We start from the raw sequence: 16217 nt of genomic DNA on the forward strand, positions 1-16217 counted from the left end.
ACATACTTTTAACACCATCTCCAATGTATATCTCTATTTTTTCTCTAAAATAGAGTAACTCTAAAATAGAGCATTGTTTTGCTCAAATGTGTTATTCTATTTTCAACTCTAAAATAGAGTTAGTGTAAAAAAATAGAGGTGAAAATAGAGTTACTCTATATATAGAGCAATCCTATCATTTTCTCTATTTTAGAGTAAAATATAGAGTAGGGTTGGAGCAAATGTTGCTCTAAAATAGAGTTTTAACTCTAAAATAGAGTGGAGTTGGAGATGCCCTATGACAGTGCATTGCGGTGTGGTTAAAATTCAATTGTACTGTCCGAAGATTTTCACCATTTTTTAATTTAATTTAATTCACTTGTGGTATTATACGAGATTGATCCAACGTCTAGATGTTAATTATATTGTAGAGTAAACTTTTCGATTTTATTAAATTAAATTGAATTACGGATCAAGCCTACGAATATATATATATATATATGTAAATATTTTTCACTACTTTTTAAAATCGAATTTCCAATAGAAAAAGAAAAATATATTTCCTCTCTTTATTTATTCTCAAATTAAGAAAATTACAAGAATATATCAGAAAAGGAAATGTTGAGTGTAATCTATATATAATAACAATCCAAAAAATACGACTTACAGTTGTGTTTTATCAATTGTACCTTTTGGATATTTTTCGAAAAGTCGTGATGGATCATTAAAACAGTTATTTATGAAAAGTTACAATTGTTCACAGTAGAGTTGTGATTATTGGAACATTCGTATCTTTTGAAATCTATATATATTTGTCTGTTTGAACTGTTTTCATTTTTTTTTGCCATAACACAAAATCAACTAAAATTTCAATCTCAACGGTTTATAAATTTTTCTAAATTACTTTCTAGTATTTATTCTTTTAAAAGTCAAGAAATTCTACTAATTCTTGATTTGACAAAAATTTTTTGCAATGATGAATATAATAGCAATCCAAATAAATGCCACCAAAAGTTGTGTTTTTTCAATCAAACCTTTGGGATAATTTTTCAAAAAAAATATATAAAAAAATTAACTTGTGTGTTTTACAAAAAGTTGCGATTGTTCATTGTAACGGTATTTTTGTAAATTTGCAATTGTCCATTGTAGAGTTGTGTTTATTCGAATATTCATATATTTTAAAATCTAAATATATCTATCTGTTGGAACTGTTTTCATTTTTTTGTCATGACACAAAATAATATAAACTTTGAATCTCAACGGTTTTTACAGTTTTCTAAATTATTCTCTAGCATTCATTATTTTAAAAGTAAAGAAATTCCTCCAATGTTGATTTAACAAAAGATTTTTGGAATGATAAATCTAACATACAACTTTTAGTTAATTTTAATTATAAAAATTTAATAAAAATACCTGGAGTTTTTTTTCCAAGATTTAATAAAAATACCTGGAGTTTTTTTCTAAGAGTTAGATGAATTATATAGTGAGTTTTTGGAATGAACTGGAATGAATTATATATATTTCATAAAATTCGAAATTATAATATTATTTACTTATTTTTAGTTTAAGTTATTAATTCTACAAAAAAAATATAGAAAAAGGGATTAAGCAAAATATACAGTTAATTATTAATTCTAAATTTTGTAAATACTCACTTCTATATAAACATAGATCGTCTCATATTTAAATAATTTATTCAAAAACATTGCTTTCAACTTTGTTTAATCGGTAAATTTTTTTTAATGGAAAGGTAAAAAAAAAATTATTTTTTTAACCGAAATTTTCTCCTACTTTCTCCTTTTTCAGTTGGGAATAGGTAAGAATAATATGTTAACCCAAAAAAAGATTAATATATGCGTCTTCTTTTCCTAATACTGTATTTTAAAATTTATTGTAGTATTTTTATATTGTTTTATTTAATTTATATTTTCATCTTTGAATTATTTGGGATTCATATATTACCATGCTTATAATTTTTTATTGTTTCTTCAATTATGCCAAATTATTTTTTTTCTAATTTTTCAACCTTGATTGGTTGGTCATAAACCCTTCTCTTTTTTTTGCAAACATAATTGCAACCATTATTTTCACTCAATCCCAAATGGAGATAACGAGTAAATGCCCATCAACCTAATGGATGGATAAAATAGGCTAATCAAACACAAGTTTACAACAAAAATAGATAGATAGATTGGAAAAACATAAATCGTTGTTGATAGATTCATAGGATCTCAAAGACTCTGACACTCTGGTTTGCAGAAAGGTTTAAAATAATTTATTTGGCCACATATGTCACCAAAATGCACTTATTTTTTCGGTCAAGTGTCCTGAGAGAACTTCATGATGGGTGGTCTTCCTGGAAGTGATTGTCGGAACTGTGCGAGTGAGGACAAAACACAGGAAAAGATCATTTGTTGATTTGTAGGGTCGGTAAACATGTTTTTAAAGCCTCCCATAAGTAACAAACCGGCCATCAAATATAGGTGGGTCCATATGCCGAGAATAGATGTAGGCCACTTAGGAAGGTGGGCTATGGACTGAGAGTGGACATGCGCTCACTAAGCAAGGTGGCGGTTTAGGCGTTACAGAGACAAAGGCTACATCATGGTGTGTCAAAGGCATTTCCACGAATACATTGGGAAATTTAACATTAGTTAACATATTGTGACGTTAGAAAAAGGTTTTACTTTCATTGGTTGTCGGAGCAAGCCATTTTGAGATAGCAAAAATACATGAACATTTTCTCTCCACACAGGAGGAGGGCAGAGCCGAGGTTCTCTCTATGGTGGAGAAGGTTGGACACAAGGTTATCTCCTTAAGGGAGAGAGGTGGAGGAGGTTGGACGCAAGGTTATCTTCCAAGGGAGGAAGGCGGAGCCAAAATTCTCTCTATGGTGAAGCAGGTTGGACGCAAGGTTCTCTCCATAAGGGATGAAAGCGGAGCCGAGGTTTTCTCCTTGGTGGTCATAAATTATTGTGATCATACATCATTGATTAGTATATTATATAATATATAAACACATTAATCCAACTATTTTACTTTCACTTATGCATAGTTACTATCACGAATACATTAAAAAATTTAACATTAGTTACTATCAAAAGATTTTGTGACGTTAGAAAAATGTTTTTACTTTCATTGGTTGTCGGAGCAAGCCATTTTGAGATAGCAAAAAGACGTGAACATGTTCTCTCCACATAGAAGGATGGCACAACCATGTTCTCTCTATGGTTGAGAAGGTTGGACACAAGGTTATCTCCCCAAGGGAAGAAGGTGGAGGAGGTTGGACGCAAGGTTATCTACTCAAGGGAGGAAGGCGGAGCCAAGGTTCTCTCCATGGTGGAGGAGGTTGCACGCAAGGTTCTCTCCATAATGGATGAGGGCGGAGCTGAGGTTTTCTCCATGGGGGTCATACATTATTGTGATGATATATCATTGATTAGTATATTATGTAATATACTTTTTCTTCAAAATGTTTTTTGATCCAACAATTTTAATAATTAAAAAAAGACTATGCAGAAATGAAAGTAAAATAGTTGGCTTAATGTATTTATATAGACATTTTCTAGGTTGTGATAAAGAATATATTTGTAACACAGAGTATATTTAGGTGTAAAAAAATACAGTTTTGATAGTAACATACATAAAAAATTTGTAAATGGATATAAATCAGTGTATTATAACAAAAATAAAATTTATAAATAACTAACAACAAATTTTAATATATTTTTGTTAAATTTAATTTAATTTATAAAACTTAAATCCCGCACATCGGGCGAGTCCTCATCTAATTATTATAAATTTGTGGTTTTGCAAACAAAAGAAGAAAGAGAATGAGTGCGTTTTTTAGAATAGAAAATAGTCTTGGACCGCTATAGAACTTCAAAGAGGCTATTACCCTGCGGTCGGAGCAAATACGCAATAGATTACATTTATATTTATATATTATTATTTTTATTTTAACTAAAATAGTATATAGCTGTTATTTTTTTCTCCCACATATATACTTATACGTTATGCCTAAGCTATCTATTCTCTTCTCTTTCTTCTTATATCATATAATATTAAAATAATATTATATTTTAACTTCATTATTATTGGATAAATATTGAAGAAACATGTAATATTTTGGTATATTAAATTTGTTAAAACATGTTTTAAAAAAAAATATTTTATATTAAATATATTTTGTATAAAAAATATATCTACAAAATATATGAAAATATATTACACATAATAATTTATAATTATATTAAGTATTTATATTATTTTGTACCACTTATTCTAAACCGCAATTATTTTTTTTTCACCAATCAAGTTTTATTCTTGACCGCTTAATTTTCATTACCCGCTCTTGTCCTGCAAATATATTTCTCTCGCATGAACTGCAGTTGAACCATACCGCACTACTAAATTACTTATCCCACACAACAAAATATGCAGTCACCATTCCAACCCTGAATCACAAATAACAAAATTTACTTCAAAATAATAAATTTATCTTTTTAAATATAGTTATAAGTAATTTAACGATATAGGTTTTGGTCTAACTTCACTCGACCAAAGTTAATTTTCTCTTTTCTCCCATGGCATCATTCTCTCTATACATCATATATCAAAACGTAAATTTATAAGGCAAACCGTTCGCGTGAGGCACCGCCAATTGATATAAGTAACTGAGCATATATCTTCCTTCCGGAATGGTGCACAAGTTTTTGGATAAGTATTCTTTAATTTGTCTTTGTATCCAAACTATATCTTAGTGGGGGGTATTGGTTTAAGATTTTAAGAGAATTTTAATGACTTTAAAAGTTATGTAAAATATGTTGTTATTCAATCAAGACTTTTTAAAACTCTTTTAAAATTTGGTGTTATTAGTTGTGGATTTATAAAAAGTTATCTAAAATCTTTATAAATCTAGTGTTATTGGATTAAGAGTTTTATAAAGTCATTAAAAATTTTATGTTATTCAAGTAAAACAAAAGAATCATGGATTGTTAATGAATTCAATTATTATGTTATTGGTTTAGGATTTTATATCATTTTCTTCATTGAAAAAGTCATGAAAACACTCTCATCAAATAGAAAGATTGTGAATCATAGTCCATGACTTTTTTTTTTCTTTTGTTAAAAACGTGGGTTATATACTTCTCTCAGATTCAACAGCAAAACAGAACAAGATCGCGGAGAAGAAGAGGCACCGACGTCGCAAATTCAGAGCAAAACACTTCAGAGCTGAAGACACACAATGAGATCGTCACAATTTCCGTAATTTATATAGATTCAGAGAAGAAGAGAGCCTCCGTTTATGGCTACCACCACCGTCGTGTGCGGCGATGTTGAAGGTTGCGATGTCGAGAGAAGAATCCTGGTTATGTTACCGGCGGCTATCTTGGAGACTATCATGACGAAACTCGATGTTGCGTCTCTCTGCTTGATGGCTTCTACTTGCAAAACACTTCAGAGCTGTGTCACTCGTGTCCTCACCTTCACTCCCAACTTCCACGTCTTCGTAAGTCTCTCACACGAGTGAATTGGTGAAAGGGTTTGTAATACAATTCAGTTTCTCATATCAATGCAGTTGTGTGTTTGATTAAAGAGAGAATTGTTTATCATTTTGTTCGTTACTCTATCTCTCATACTCTGTTTTGAGTTGTGAGTTGGAAACTTGTGCAATACGACAAAACCTGCAACATATACAATAATGAAAAAACTGCAACATATATAATAATGAAGAAACTACATAAGATCGTAGTATGTGTAAAAACCTGAAACATATAAAAAACTGCAGCTTTTAACACCACCGCATCCTAACAAAGTTGCAGCTACTAACAAAGTTTATAGCAAAAAATAAAAAGACAACGTTTATAGCTAAAAAAAATCAAAACAATGTTTGGTATCAACCCGTAATCCAACACAAACAAAGAAAAGAACAATATTTGTAGAAAATTTAACCAATTCTTGTGATAGGCTTACGAATCGGACGCTCAATACGTTTGTTCATACAGTAAGCTCTTGTCGTATATTTCAGTAGTAATACCAAAATGTCTATTTCTGATTCGTCATCTTCATGGTGAGATTCATCCCCTCTCACAATCATGTGATCCATGATATCCTAACATCATCTCGAAAAAAAAGACATCCTAACATATGATCTTCAACACTCGTAATTGCAATATGTTTATTCAACCAAAGATAGAATACTTTAATGCATAGAAAGAAGATGAGCAAGTCTAGTTGTATTGTACCTGCAACTTGGAGATCGAGTATGTTTTTTTTTGTGATAAAGCCAAAACCAACGATTATGTCAAAAGGCGTTGAATAAAAAAGATATATGACTTTGGCAAAGATATTGTGCAATATTTTTTGACCAAGATTTTACAAGATTTTATGAGTGATTTTACAAGATTAGGAAAAACAAATTAGCAAGATTTTAAAAAACTTTCTAAACAATCACTAAGAATCAGCAAGATTATATTTTCCATGATTTTATTAAAGTCATTAAAATTCTCTTAAAATTTCAAACCAATACCTCCCCGTAGACTTGCAATTGTAAGGAACGATCGAGAACAAGTTTGTATGAGAGTGAGTAGTTGTAAGATCTAGGACTAGGCAAAATGTATACATATTTGATTTTCAATCCGTCATTCGATTCGATTCGAAAAAATACGTGAGCTTAAAAGTTGGAACTAACTGGTTGAGAAGAGGTCCATAGAAAAACAAGTCCATAGGGCCAAAAGTCAAGCACAAAAAGTTTAATAAAAGAACATGTTGTACTCTTGCTTTGTAAGATGGGCATTTTAACCGAACTACCTATATCTTGCGTCTTAGGGTGGACATTCTAACCGAACTAACTCAATCCAAACTGACTGCAAACCTAACCAGAAGTCCAGAATATAATCCATGCACAAACCATCTGGTTAACCTTTTCTTCAAGACAAAACCAATAATCCGATGTACTTATTTAACTATCTACATAAATAAGATAAATACTGGGTGAACAAAAAAAAAAAAAAAAAGATAAATACTGATAGTATTTTAGCTATATTATGTTGTATTATTTCAAATAATAGATTTATATAGTCTAGTTTTCTATTGACTAATCCTCAAATTATTTTTAAATGTTTGTATATGAGTAAATGGAGTTCACTATTTTTTTTTTTCGAGCCTAGTCCCGTACATCCTCTCAGACCAATGACCAGAGCATTTTATATGATCTCCTCCTAAGCGCCGTCCCTAATTTTTTTTTTTTTAACATCTATCAAAATTGCATTATATTATAAAATCATGGTACAAATCCTAAACCAACCATTGAGTTTACAGTTTTCTATTGCTTTATTTTGATATCAACTATCAAGTGACGGTGAATTTAGTTCTGTTATTTGGTTTTCTTCTGACAATATCATCTATTAGCCCAACTAATAAATGTCTAAAACCAACCAGAAATAAAAATCAATGTAAAACTAAACCAAACTGAGACTAAATCTAACTAAACAAAGTTCATATAAATTTTTATAAAACTGAATTAGACAGAACCAAACTCAAACCAAACCGAAAGTAAACCAAAATCTAAACTCATAGTCTCATATTAAGCACAAACAAATTTGGGCTCAGGCCATAATGAGCTTTAAAATGGCCCATGATAAGTTAGAACAAAAGACAAGTAAACTAAAAAATGCCACCATCATCAATTCAAATAAAGCAAAAGAGAAGAAAGTAGCACAATGGAAAACAAAACACACACAAAACTGAAAAAGGCAAAACAACAAAAACAAATGATGGAAAAAGAATTAAAATCCTTTATATTTTCCAATAACGAAAATGGAAGTCTTACTCAACAAAGCACTTCTTTTATACTAACCGTTTTGACGTGTTAAGTGGGCCTTATTACAAAAAAGACTTCGTGTTACCATTACCATCGTGGTCCTCTTACTACTATTCTTCTTAAATCTCTCTCTCTCTCTCTCTCTCTCTCTCTCTCTCTCTCTTTCTCTTTCTCTCGCTCTCTTCTTCTTCTTACACAATCATGTCTACTTGCGTCACCGGAACAGAGGCGGCGTTACGAGCAGCTGCATGTAGAGACGGCGACGTAGCGACACATCTAAAGCTAATAGCCGTCCTCGTCATCTTCTTGACAAGTGTTTTAGGTGTTTGGGGACCTGTTTTACTCGCTAGATACTTTCACGGGAAGCCTCTCTACGACAAAGCGATTCTTGTGATCAAGTGTTTCGCCGCCGGCGTGATTCTCTCTACGTCACTAGTCCACGTGTTGCCGGAAGCGTTCGAGGCCCTCGCTGATTGCCAAGTGTCCTCTCGTCATCCTTGGAGAGATTTTCCTTTCGCTGGTTTGGTTACGATCATCGGAGCTATAACGGCTTTGTTGGTTGATTTAACGGCGAGTGAACATATGGGACACGGTGGTGGTGGTGGCGGCGGCGGAGGGATGGAGTATATGCCGGTTGGTAAGGCGGTTGGGGGGATAGAGATGAAAGAAGGAAAGTTTGGGGCTGATTTGGAAATACAAGAAAATAGTGAGGAGGAGATTGTGAAGATGAAACAAAGATTAGTGTCACAAGTTCTTGAAATTGGGATTATATTTCATTCTGTTATAATTGGAGTAACTATGGGAATGTCACAAAACAAGTGTACCATTAGACCTTTGATTGCTGCACTTTCGTTTCATCAGATTTTTGAAGGTTTAGGTCTTGGTGGTTGCATCGCTCAGGTTAGTATCTAATTTTGCGTTCTTCTTTTTTCCTTTGGTATTAATGCAAATTTAATTGAGTTAGATTTGTTAGGGGAGAACCATAAATATATTGGAGAAAAAAACAGATGTATGTGACAGTTCTGACTTTTAAAATAATAATTAAAAAAAAATACCATGAAGAAGTAGACTTAGATGTTGACATTTTTGCATATCATACAATGTTGACATCCTAGTAATAGATGTCATCATTTCGGTTTAACCGGTGTAATTGAAACCATACCAAACAATTGTGATCGGAGAACAGAACCAATATAACGTACATATGTGTGTTTCATGGATAGTTTGATCATATAACTTAGGATTGATGAGTGGTAATGTTTGATGGTCAGGCTGGCTTTAAGGCAGGGACAGTAGTGTACATGTGCTTGATGTTCGCGGTAACAACGCCTCTAGGGATTGTACTAGGGATGGTGATTTTCTCATTGACCGGGTACGATGATCAGAACCCGAACGCATTGATAATGGAAGGGTTATTGGGATCACTATCTTCAGGGATTCTAATATACATGGCCTTAGTTGATCTTATTGCATTGGATTTCTTCCATAACAAGATGCTCACATCGCCCGGTGAATCCAGTTCTCGGCTGAAGAAGTTATGTTTTGTCGCTTTGGTTTTGGGTTCTGCATCTATGTCACTGCTTGCTCTTTGGGCTTAAAACAAGATATAGAGGTTTGTATACTAATTTGGCTTCAGGAAATATCATGAATATCCAAATTCTGTTTTTAACATATTGTATTTGATCTTTTATAAATATATATCTAATTACAGATTTATCATTTCTTGATTTTTCATCCATTAACAGCAAAGTATATTTACATATTAAAACTTACTGAAAATTTCTCTACTAAAACAACTGAAAGTGAAGTTAGATCTCTCTCTCTGTGTACTGTACTACTACTACTACTAGACTGTATTGATTCTTAAGTTAAAGCTAAGTATGTTACTGTTTTAGACGTAGTAAACCATTCCAACTTCAAGGAGAGAAGTATGAGGAACATTAAGCACAACATCTGTTCCTCTGCAGTTCGTGCTCATAAACGCAAACACAACATTGACAGCTAGTTTCTTCAACAGCGACGATGATTGTTTCGCCTTTGCGTACGAGTGTCCGAGTATATACGCTACTCCAGCTTCTTTAGCTTCCATTATCTCCATACATTCCTCTTTCTTTCTCCTCACATTCGACACTTCTTCTCCTTCTTCGGTTTCGGTTTCCACAAACTCGATTAAAGCAGACACTAACCGGCTTTCGAAATCATACATCTCTCTTGGAACGTCTCTGTATCCATACCTAACCACACTTCTAAACATTCCATACTCTTTTGGTCCAACTCTGCTTATCACAAACCTCTCTTCTTCTCCAATATACGGAACTTGAACTGACTTCACACATACAAACACCAGAATCTTGTGAAACGCAGGCAGGTTCGTCACGAAATGTCCGAACACAGCTGGAACTCCTGTCACAAGGTTCGTGTAGACAAGTCCTATTCCTGGAACTCTCACCATTCCGATGCTCGGTCCTAGAGAGACTATCCGGTCCATCGAGACCTTGTTCTCAACGTCGAACTCGTGTTTCTTTGTAGTTCCGTAGTTCCAAATGTACATAACCGCCATGAACGTTAAGGAGAGAAGAATAGGTATCCAACCACCTTCAGGTATTTTGTAGACGCATGCCGAGAAGTAGAGAAGCTCAATGGAACCGAAGAAGGCCAAGAAAGCAAGAACTGTAATGACTCTTTGCTTCCATACAATAGTCATCACTAAAGTCATCAAACATGTAGTCACAAGCATCACAGAGGTCACAGCAAGTCCTGCAGAAACAAAAGAGATTAGAAACATAAAGTTTGAAGTTTATGTTAAAGGATCATGATGGTCATTACCGTAGGCGTGACCCATCATGTTAGTGTCTCTTAACCCGATTGTGACAGCCAAGCAAAGGCACATCAGCATCCAGTTAACTTCAGGGATATAGATTTGTCCATGTATCTTGCTTGAAGTGTGAATGATCTTGACACGAGGAAAGCAATCAAGCGCACAGCATTGACTTATGATCGAAAACGTTGCGGATATAACAGCTTGGCTTCCAACTACTGCTGCAAATGTAGCCACTATAAACACTGGCCAGAACACAGGCTCTACAAACAAAATTATTCGAGTTAAAATCTCATTCAAAGTACTAAAGTGATCTCATACTATACTATATAATAATTTACCGGGTATCGCCTTGTAGAAGCTTTGCTGAATATCTTCATGGTGCTTAGAGAGAAAAGCAGCCTCGCCCATGTATGCAAGAATCAAACAAGGGTATACAAAGAACGAGAACGCCACCTATATATCAGTTTTAGTCAGCATTAGAGTTACTAAGGATTCTTTTCATTTGAGTCATATCTTGTAAAGTTCAAGGTGTTACCTTAATGGACAGAGAAGAGAAGTGACCTAAGTCAGCAAACATAGTCTCAACACCTAAGGGAAGAAAATAAAACACAATATAAGAATGAAGAACATGTAACTTTGATGATGTTAAAGTATAGTTTTTTTACCAGTGATTGAAAGAACAACTCCTCCAAGTGAAACCCATCCTTCTACACCGGTGCTTCTAAGGAACTTATACATGTAAACAGGAGAAAGCGCAGAGACTATACGCGGGTTCCATTTTATAGTGTTGTAAACTCCAATGCAGCTGATAGAGAGAAGCCAAGCAGTGGAGATTGGTGCGAAGATGAAGGCGACTCTATGTGTACCATAACGCTGGACTGAGAATATCGCCACCAAGATGATACAAGCGATGATGACAACATAATCTAGAGTAGAGAAACAAAACTAGACATTTAGCCATTAGATTAGTCTGTATTGTCAAAGTAACCAAGTAGATTCAGACATACTCTCGTGAAGGTTAGGAATCTTGAGCTTGACTCCAGAAACAGCTGAAAGAACTGCAAGAAAAAAGACAAAAATGTTAGAAAACAGATATTGATCTGTCTATGAGGTAGTTCTCTGGATATGCACCTGAGATTGTTGGAGTGAGGACACTATCACCAATGGCCATACATGTCCCTAAAAGCACAAAGATCAGCAAACACTTTTGAGACTTGGGATGTTTCTCAAAGAATGATTTAACTACTGCGCTCTGCCGAGTCACTCCAGGGCTTCCCGTTGCATACGTTGATAATTTCTCATCCATTTCTTGATGATTTGGTAATATACTTAACTTAGCATATCTACAGAGAAGGGAGTACAACGCAAATGTCCCACCTTCAAAACAAACGGTATTGATCAATATAGCGATTTCATAGTTCTGATTTTTTAAAACAAAAGGCTTAAAACTTTTAATACCTTCTCCATTGTCATCAGCTGAGAGAACAATGAAAACGTATTTGAAGAGAGCAATGAGTGTGAATGTCCAGAAGATGAAAGAGAAGACTCCAAAGATCTCTCGTCGTTTTCATGGAGGCTAAGTTTCCCAGAGAAAGTGGTTTTGTAAACGTAAAGAGGCGATGTACTAAGATCTCCATAGATCACTCCAAGGCTCTGGTAAGCCAAAGTGAGAACATTGGCACAAGACACAGTCTTCAAATGCTGAAACATTTTCAACAATAGATAACTTAAGAATGAGCCTTCATCCAAAAACTCCCATTAATTAAGTATGACCTAAATTTAACCTAATTACAACAAGAAAAAAAAAACTTAGAACCCTTTAATATTCAGATTATTAAGTGTGTTCTGTTTCAATGGGTTGTGTCTACTACAAAAGCCAAAACACAGTCCAATGAAAATTTGGACTTTTTCTTATCCAGCTCATTTTATTTCCTTAAAAATACAGACTTTTAAATATAAAATCAAATCTCCTATCAAATTACGATTTACACTAATAATTAGAAGTCTCTCAATTTTAACAAGTTATCTAATTTCACCAAACATGAAAAGCGTTCACGTCTGTTTTTGTTTCCGGTAAATTGAAAAGTTCAATATGGTTTTAAGGCAGGACCTACCAGTCCTAATTGCGTAAACAATCCAAAATTCATAAAAATGAAGCAAACAAAAAAAAAACAGAGCAAACATATAAAATAAATAAAAAAATTAAAACCCTTAAACCTCCACTTGTTCTTATTAGTCAGTCTGATATGAAAATCCAATTTTCGACCACATAAATTCTCTGATTAAATCGCATTGTTATCAAAAATCATAAACCCAGAAGAAAAAAACTTGTCTTTAAGAAAAAAACCCAAATTACAACAGACAGACCAAAAAAAACAGAGTAGAGAGACAGAACATGAAAAAACAGAGGAAACTTTTTGAGAAGTGGAAAATAATAAACTGACCTGTTGAGAAAGACCCTGTTCGACTAGAGATGGTGATTGGGTCATGGCCTCCTTGTAAACAAAACAAAACAAAAACTGCTATGTTCAGTTTTAGTTTCTGTGTGAGAGAGAGAGATTGGATTGGTTTGGATTGGAAGAAACAGAGAGAATATAATAATGTGAAGAGAGAGAGGGAAGTTGGGAAGTAGGAGAAGAAAGAAAGAGAAGCAGAGAGAGAGAGGGAAGTAAGGAAAGAGAGAATGGTGCAAAGAAGAAACTTTGCAGGTTTCTCATTTATTGCTTTGTTCTTTCTCCTTTTATTTTTCGATTTTAAGTTCACTTTATTTTTTTATTATTTTTTTAACTATTGAGAAAAATATCTGATATAGTTATGTTCTTGAAAGTAAAATAAATGCTTGAGAGAAACAAATAACTATGTTTTACAGTTTAATTTTAACAATTTTTCTGAGAGTTCTTTTTTTTGTTGATAAAATAAAAAATTGGTTATTATTTATTATATCTAGATGTGATGATAATTTTTCTTATAAGATAAGAAAAATTTTAACAGTAAAAACAGATTAATAAACATAACAAAAAAATGGTGTTTATGTATAATTGACATGTTTTGTATTGTTCTGTTTCATTACTCTTGTAGTTGACAACCAAAAAAAAAGAAAAGTATGTACAGCATACTTAAGTTGAATAGTAAATTTTTCTTAAATGATATAGATATAGTATACTATAACTGCATCACCTACCTATGTAACAAGACAACTAATCATGGGCTGTAATATTTGTTATTTAGCACTATTTAATCTTCTTCTTTTGTGGGTAAATTAATTTAGCACTATTTAAATATGATTAGTAGCAGTACTGTTTAAACGTGATAGTACTTTATCCACAAAAATGGGCTATTTTATGAAAATTTATAAAGCATAGATAGAGGTCTATTATTAGAATATGATGTGTATTCATTGCATTGGTTGAGTGGTTTTAATTAGATGCAGAGTATCGAACTGGTGAACAAAATATTGGGAAGAGTTTCTAAGTCAGCTAGCGTAAATGATGAATATTTTTTTGATTTTGTTCAAGTGAAGAAGCAAGCATACGTTATTAAATTGCGATTCTATATCTGTCAAGAATTAGGTAAGAAACAAAGGTCAGTAGTACTCAGTACCCTTACTTCTACGGAAGACTAATTACAAGAACCATTAATTTTAAGTATCTCATATGTAAATAGAGATAAGTTCCTAAAATTTGTTACTTTTATGTTTCTGTCGTCAACAGAAAAAATTATCTAATTATATTAGTCATAAGAATTTTAATTTATCTAATTTTAACGTAAACAATAATTTAATGGAGTCTATGTTGCTCTTTTAATTTTATAATCTCTTATTCGGTTTCAGAATAAGTTTTAGTTTGTTTTCTTTTTTTTTTTATCAATAAGAAAGAAAATAATATGTCGGTTAGTTTGGTGCACCATGGTTTCGGTTTTTGTTGGATTAATCAAATTTAAGTGAAACTGTAATAAAATTTAAGAAAATTCTTTAAAATTAGTAATTTGAGAAACTTCTTTAAAATTTATGTTAAAGTTTTACTTTAATTATTAACAGGATTAATTACGGTTAAATTTACAAGTTTTTTGGATTCCTTTATTTGCTAAGTTTTCTTTTGGTGAAAATTAGTTTGATCAATGAAAACAAAATGGTTAATATTTTGATGGTTTGGTACTTTGGTTGATCGCGTGGTTGTCTTAGTTCTTAGGGCCTGACTGGTTCAAACGTTGTGGTTGCGGGAGATTGCGGAAGTGGACGATTGCGGTTTCAAGCGTTATCAAGTGTTTTGAACGACTGGTTTAGCGGTTTAAAATTGGTGCGTTTGCGGGAGGTTTACGACTGACAGCGGGTGCAATAGCGGTTAGAACATAATAAATGTGATATCTAATATATAAATGTTTAAAAACACCAAAATTTTTATTAAACTTGATTTATAATTAAAATTTATTAAAATAATAATTATTCAAAAAAAAATCATATTGAAATACTTATTCCTTTATGCATTTGGCTTTTCACCAAAAAATTAATCAATTAATTTGATAAATGACAAAACATATGCTTTAGGTCATAGATCTTTTCTCTTTTCTCTTAGATCGTGGGTGATTAGTTGCATCGGTAGGAATGGTCAAGTGAGAGTTGAGAAGAGTCACTGGTGGTGATTTGTTTTAATATTTTTCACAAATAATCTTATTTTCTTAAATTTCTGATGAAATATCATATTTATTTAGATTTTTTGAACTTATGTGCGATGTGCCATTAAATTTACATAAAGTTTTCCGGGTTATTGTTAATTGGAATATTATTTTCTTGTAATTGTTTATTTTATAATCTCTGCAATCGTATCCGTACTTCATTTTCTCCCATCCTTAATGAGTAAAATGGTTAGATAGAAAATATAACAAAAAAAAAATTCATTATCATTGATTTCTTTTAAGTTTAAAACAAAAAAAAATTCCAACCGCAATCGCCAGCAACCGCAAACGCTTGAGGAAAACAGCTTTTGGAATTCAATGGTTTGGAGCGGTTGGAGAAATTAGGAGCAATTGGAAGCGGTTTATGTGATTGGTTCCAATCGCTAGCAACCGCTACCACCCACAAACGCAGCGTTTGCAGGAGGTAGTGAGAGAACCAGTCAATACCTTAATTAGTTATTACGAAATTTGACAAAAAAATAAATTCTCTTTGTACAATTTTACTGAAAGATCTTTGATCCAAAAGAATATATTACCTAAAGATCTGTTAGCGAATGTAAGAAAAAAATGTTTAAAACTTTACAAATTCTCACCAGAGAAAAAAATTACAGTACTCTTTCTAAATATTAAATTGATATAAACTTTAAAATATGTAATGAATATCACTATATTAGATACTGAATCTATTTTAATTGATAAAGAAAACTATTTATGCTCTCTTACTGAAATAGTTTTAAACTTCTTATACGAGAATGAAATAGATTTGAATAGTCAAATAAATGAGAAGAAGGAAAGCGATAGATTTAGATTACGGTCCAACTCTCTTTTTTATGTTTAGGGATAACTTATCTTATCACTTCACTTACCACTCTTTAAACAAACTAATAGTTTATCATGATCTGATTATTGATTATTTTGCAT

General features: G+C 32.5%; 2 protein-coding genes across 2 annotated transcripts; one reads left to right on the plus strand and one right to left on the minus strand.

Moving 5' to 3' along the window:
* The first annotated feature begins 7781 nt into the window (after positions 1–7781).
* On the plus strand, positions 7782–9523 carry LOC147940836 (zinc transporter 6, chloroplastic-like). Its single transcript, XM_087459181.1, has 2 exons — positions 7782–8704; positions 9076–9523. Exons 1-2 carry the CDS (start codon positions 8006–8008, stop codon positions 9400–9402), a joined length of 1026 nt encoding a protein of 341 aa, XP_087315307.1. The 5' UTR covers positions 7782–8005; the 3' UTR covers positions 9403–9523.
* LOC104700492 (potassium transporter 1) lies at positions 9524–13340 on the minus strand. Its single transcript, XM_087459180.1, has 9 exons — positions 13070–13340; positions 12084–12326; positions 11757–12002; positions 11633–11683; positions 11291–11551; positions 11161–11213; positions 10964–11078; positions 10631–10885; positions 9524–10561 (listed from the first exon to the last, which is right to left on the minus strand). Exons 3-9 carry the CDS (start codon positions 11929–11931, stop codon positions 9696–9698), a joined length of 1776 nt encoding a protein of 591 aa, XP_087315306.1. The 5' UTR covers positions 11932–12002; positions 12084–12326; positions 13070–13340; the 3' UTR covers positions 9524–9695.
* Positions 13341–16217: the final 2877 nt, after the last annotated feature.

This window comes from Camelina sativa, chromosome 7, assembly GCF_030686135.1.
Source record: "Camelina sativa cultivar CO46 ecotype springtype chromosome 7, ASM3068613v1".
In the NCBI taxonomy this organism is placed as follows: Eukaryota; Viridiplantae; Streptophyta; class Magnoliopsida; order Brassicales; family Brassicaceae; genus Camelina; species Camelina sativa.

Bases quoted from the DNA above. Each gene is read 5' to 3' on its own strand.
- LOC147940836 (XM_087459181.1), top strand. From the start codon at position 8,006: ATGTCTACTTGCGTCACCGGAACAGAGGCGGCGTTACGAGCAGCTGCA. The intron at 8,705-9,075 runs GTTAGTATCTAA...TTTGATGGTCAG, and splicing joins TTGGTGGTTGCATCGCTCAG to GCTGGCTTTAAGGCAGGGAC.
- LOC104700492 (XM_087459180.1), bottom strand. From the start codon at position 11,931: ATGGATGAGAAATTATCAACGTATGCAACGGGAAGCCCTGGAGTGACT. The intron at 11,684-11,756 runs GTGCATATCCAG...TTTTTCTTGCAG, and splicing joins CCTCACTCCAACAATCTCAG to TTCTTTCAGCTGTTTCTGGA. The intron at 10,562-10,630 runs GTAATGACCATC...TTGTTTCTGCAG, and splicing joins CATGATGGGTCACGCCTACG to GACTTGCTGTGACCTCTGTG.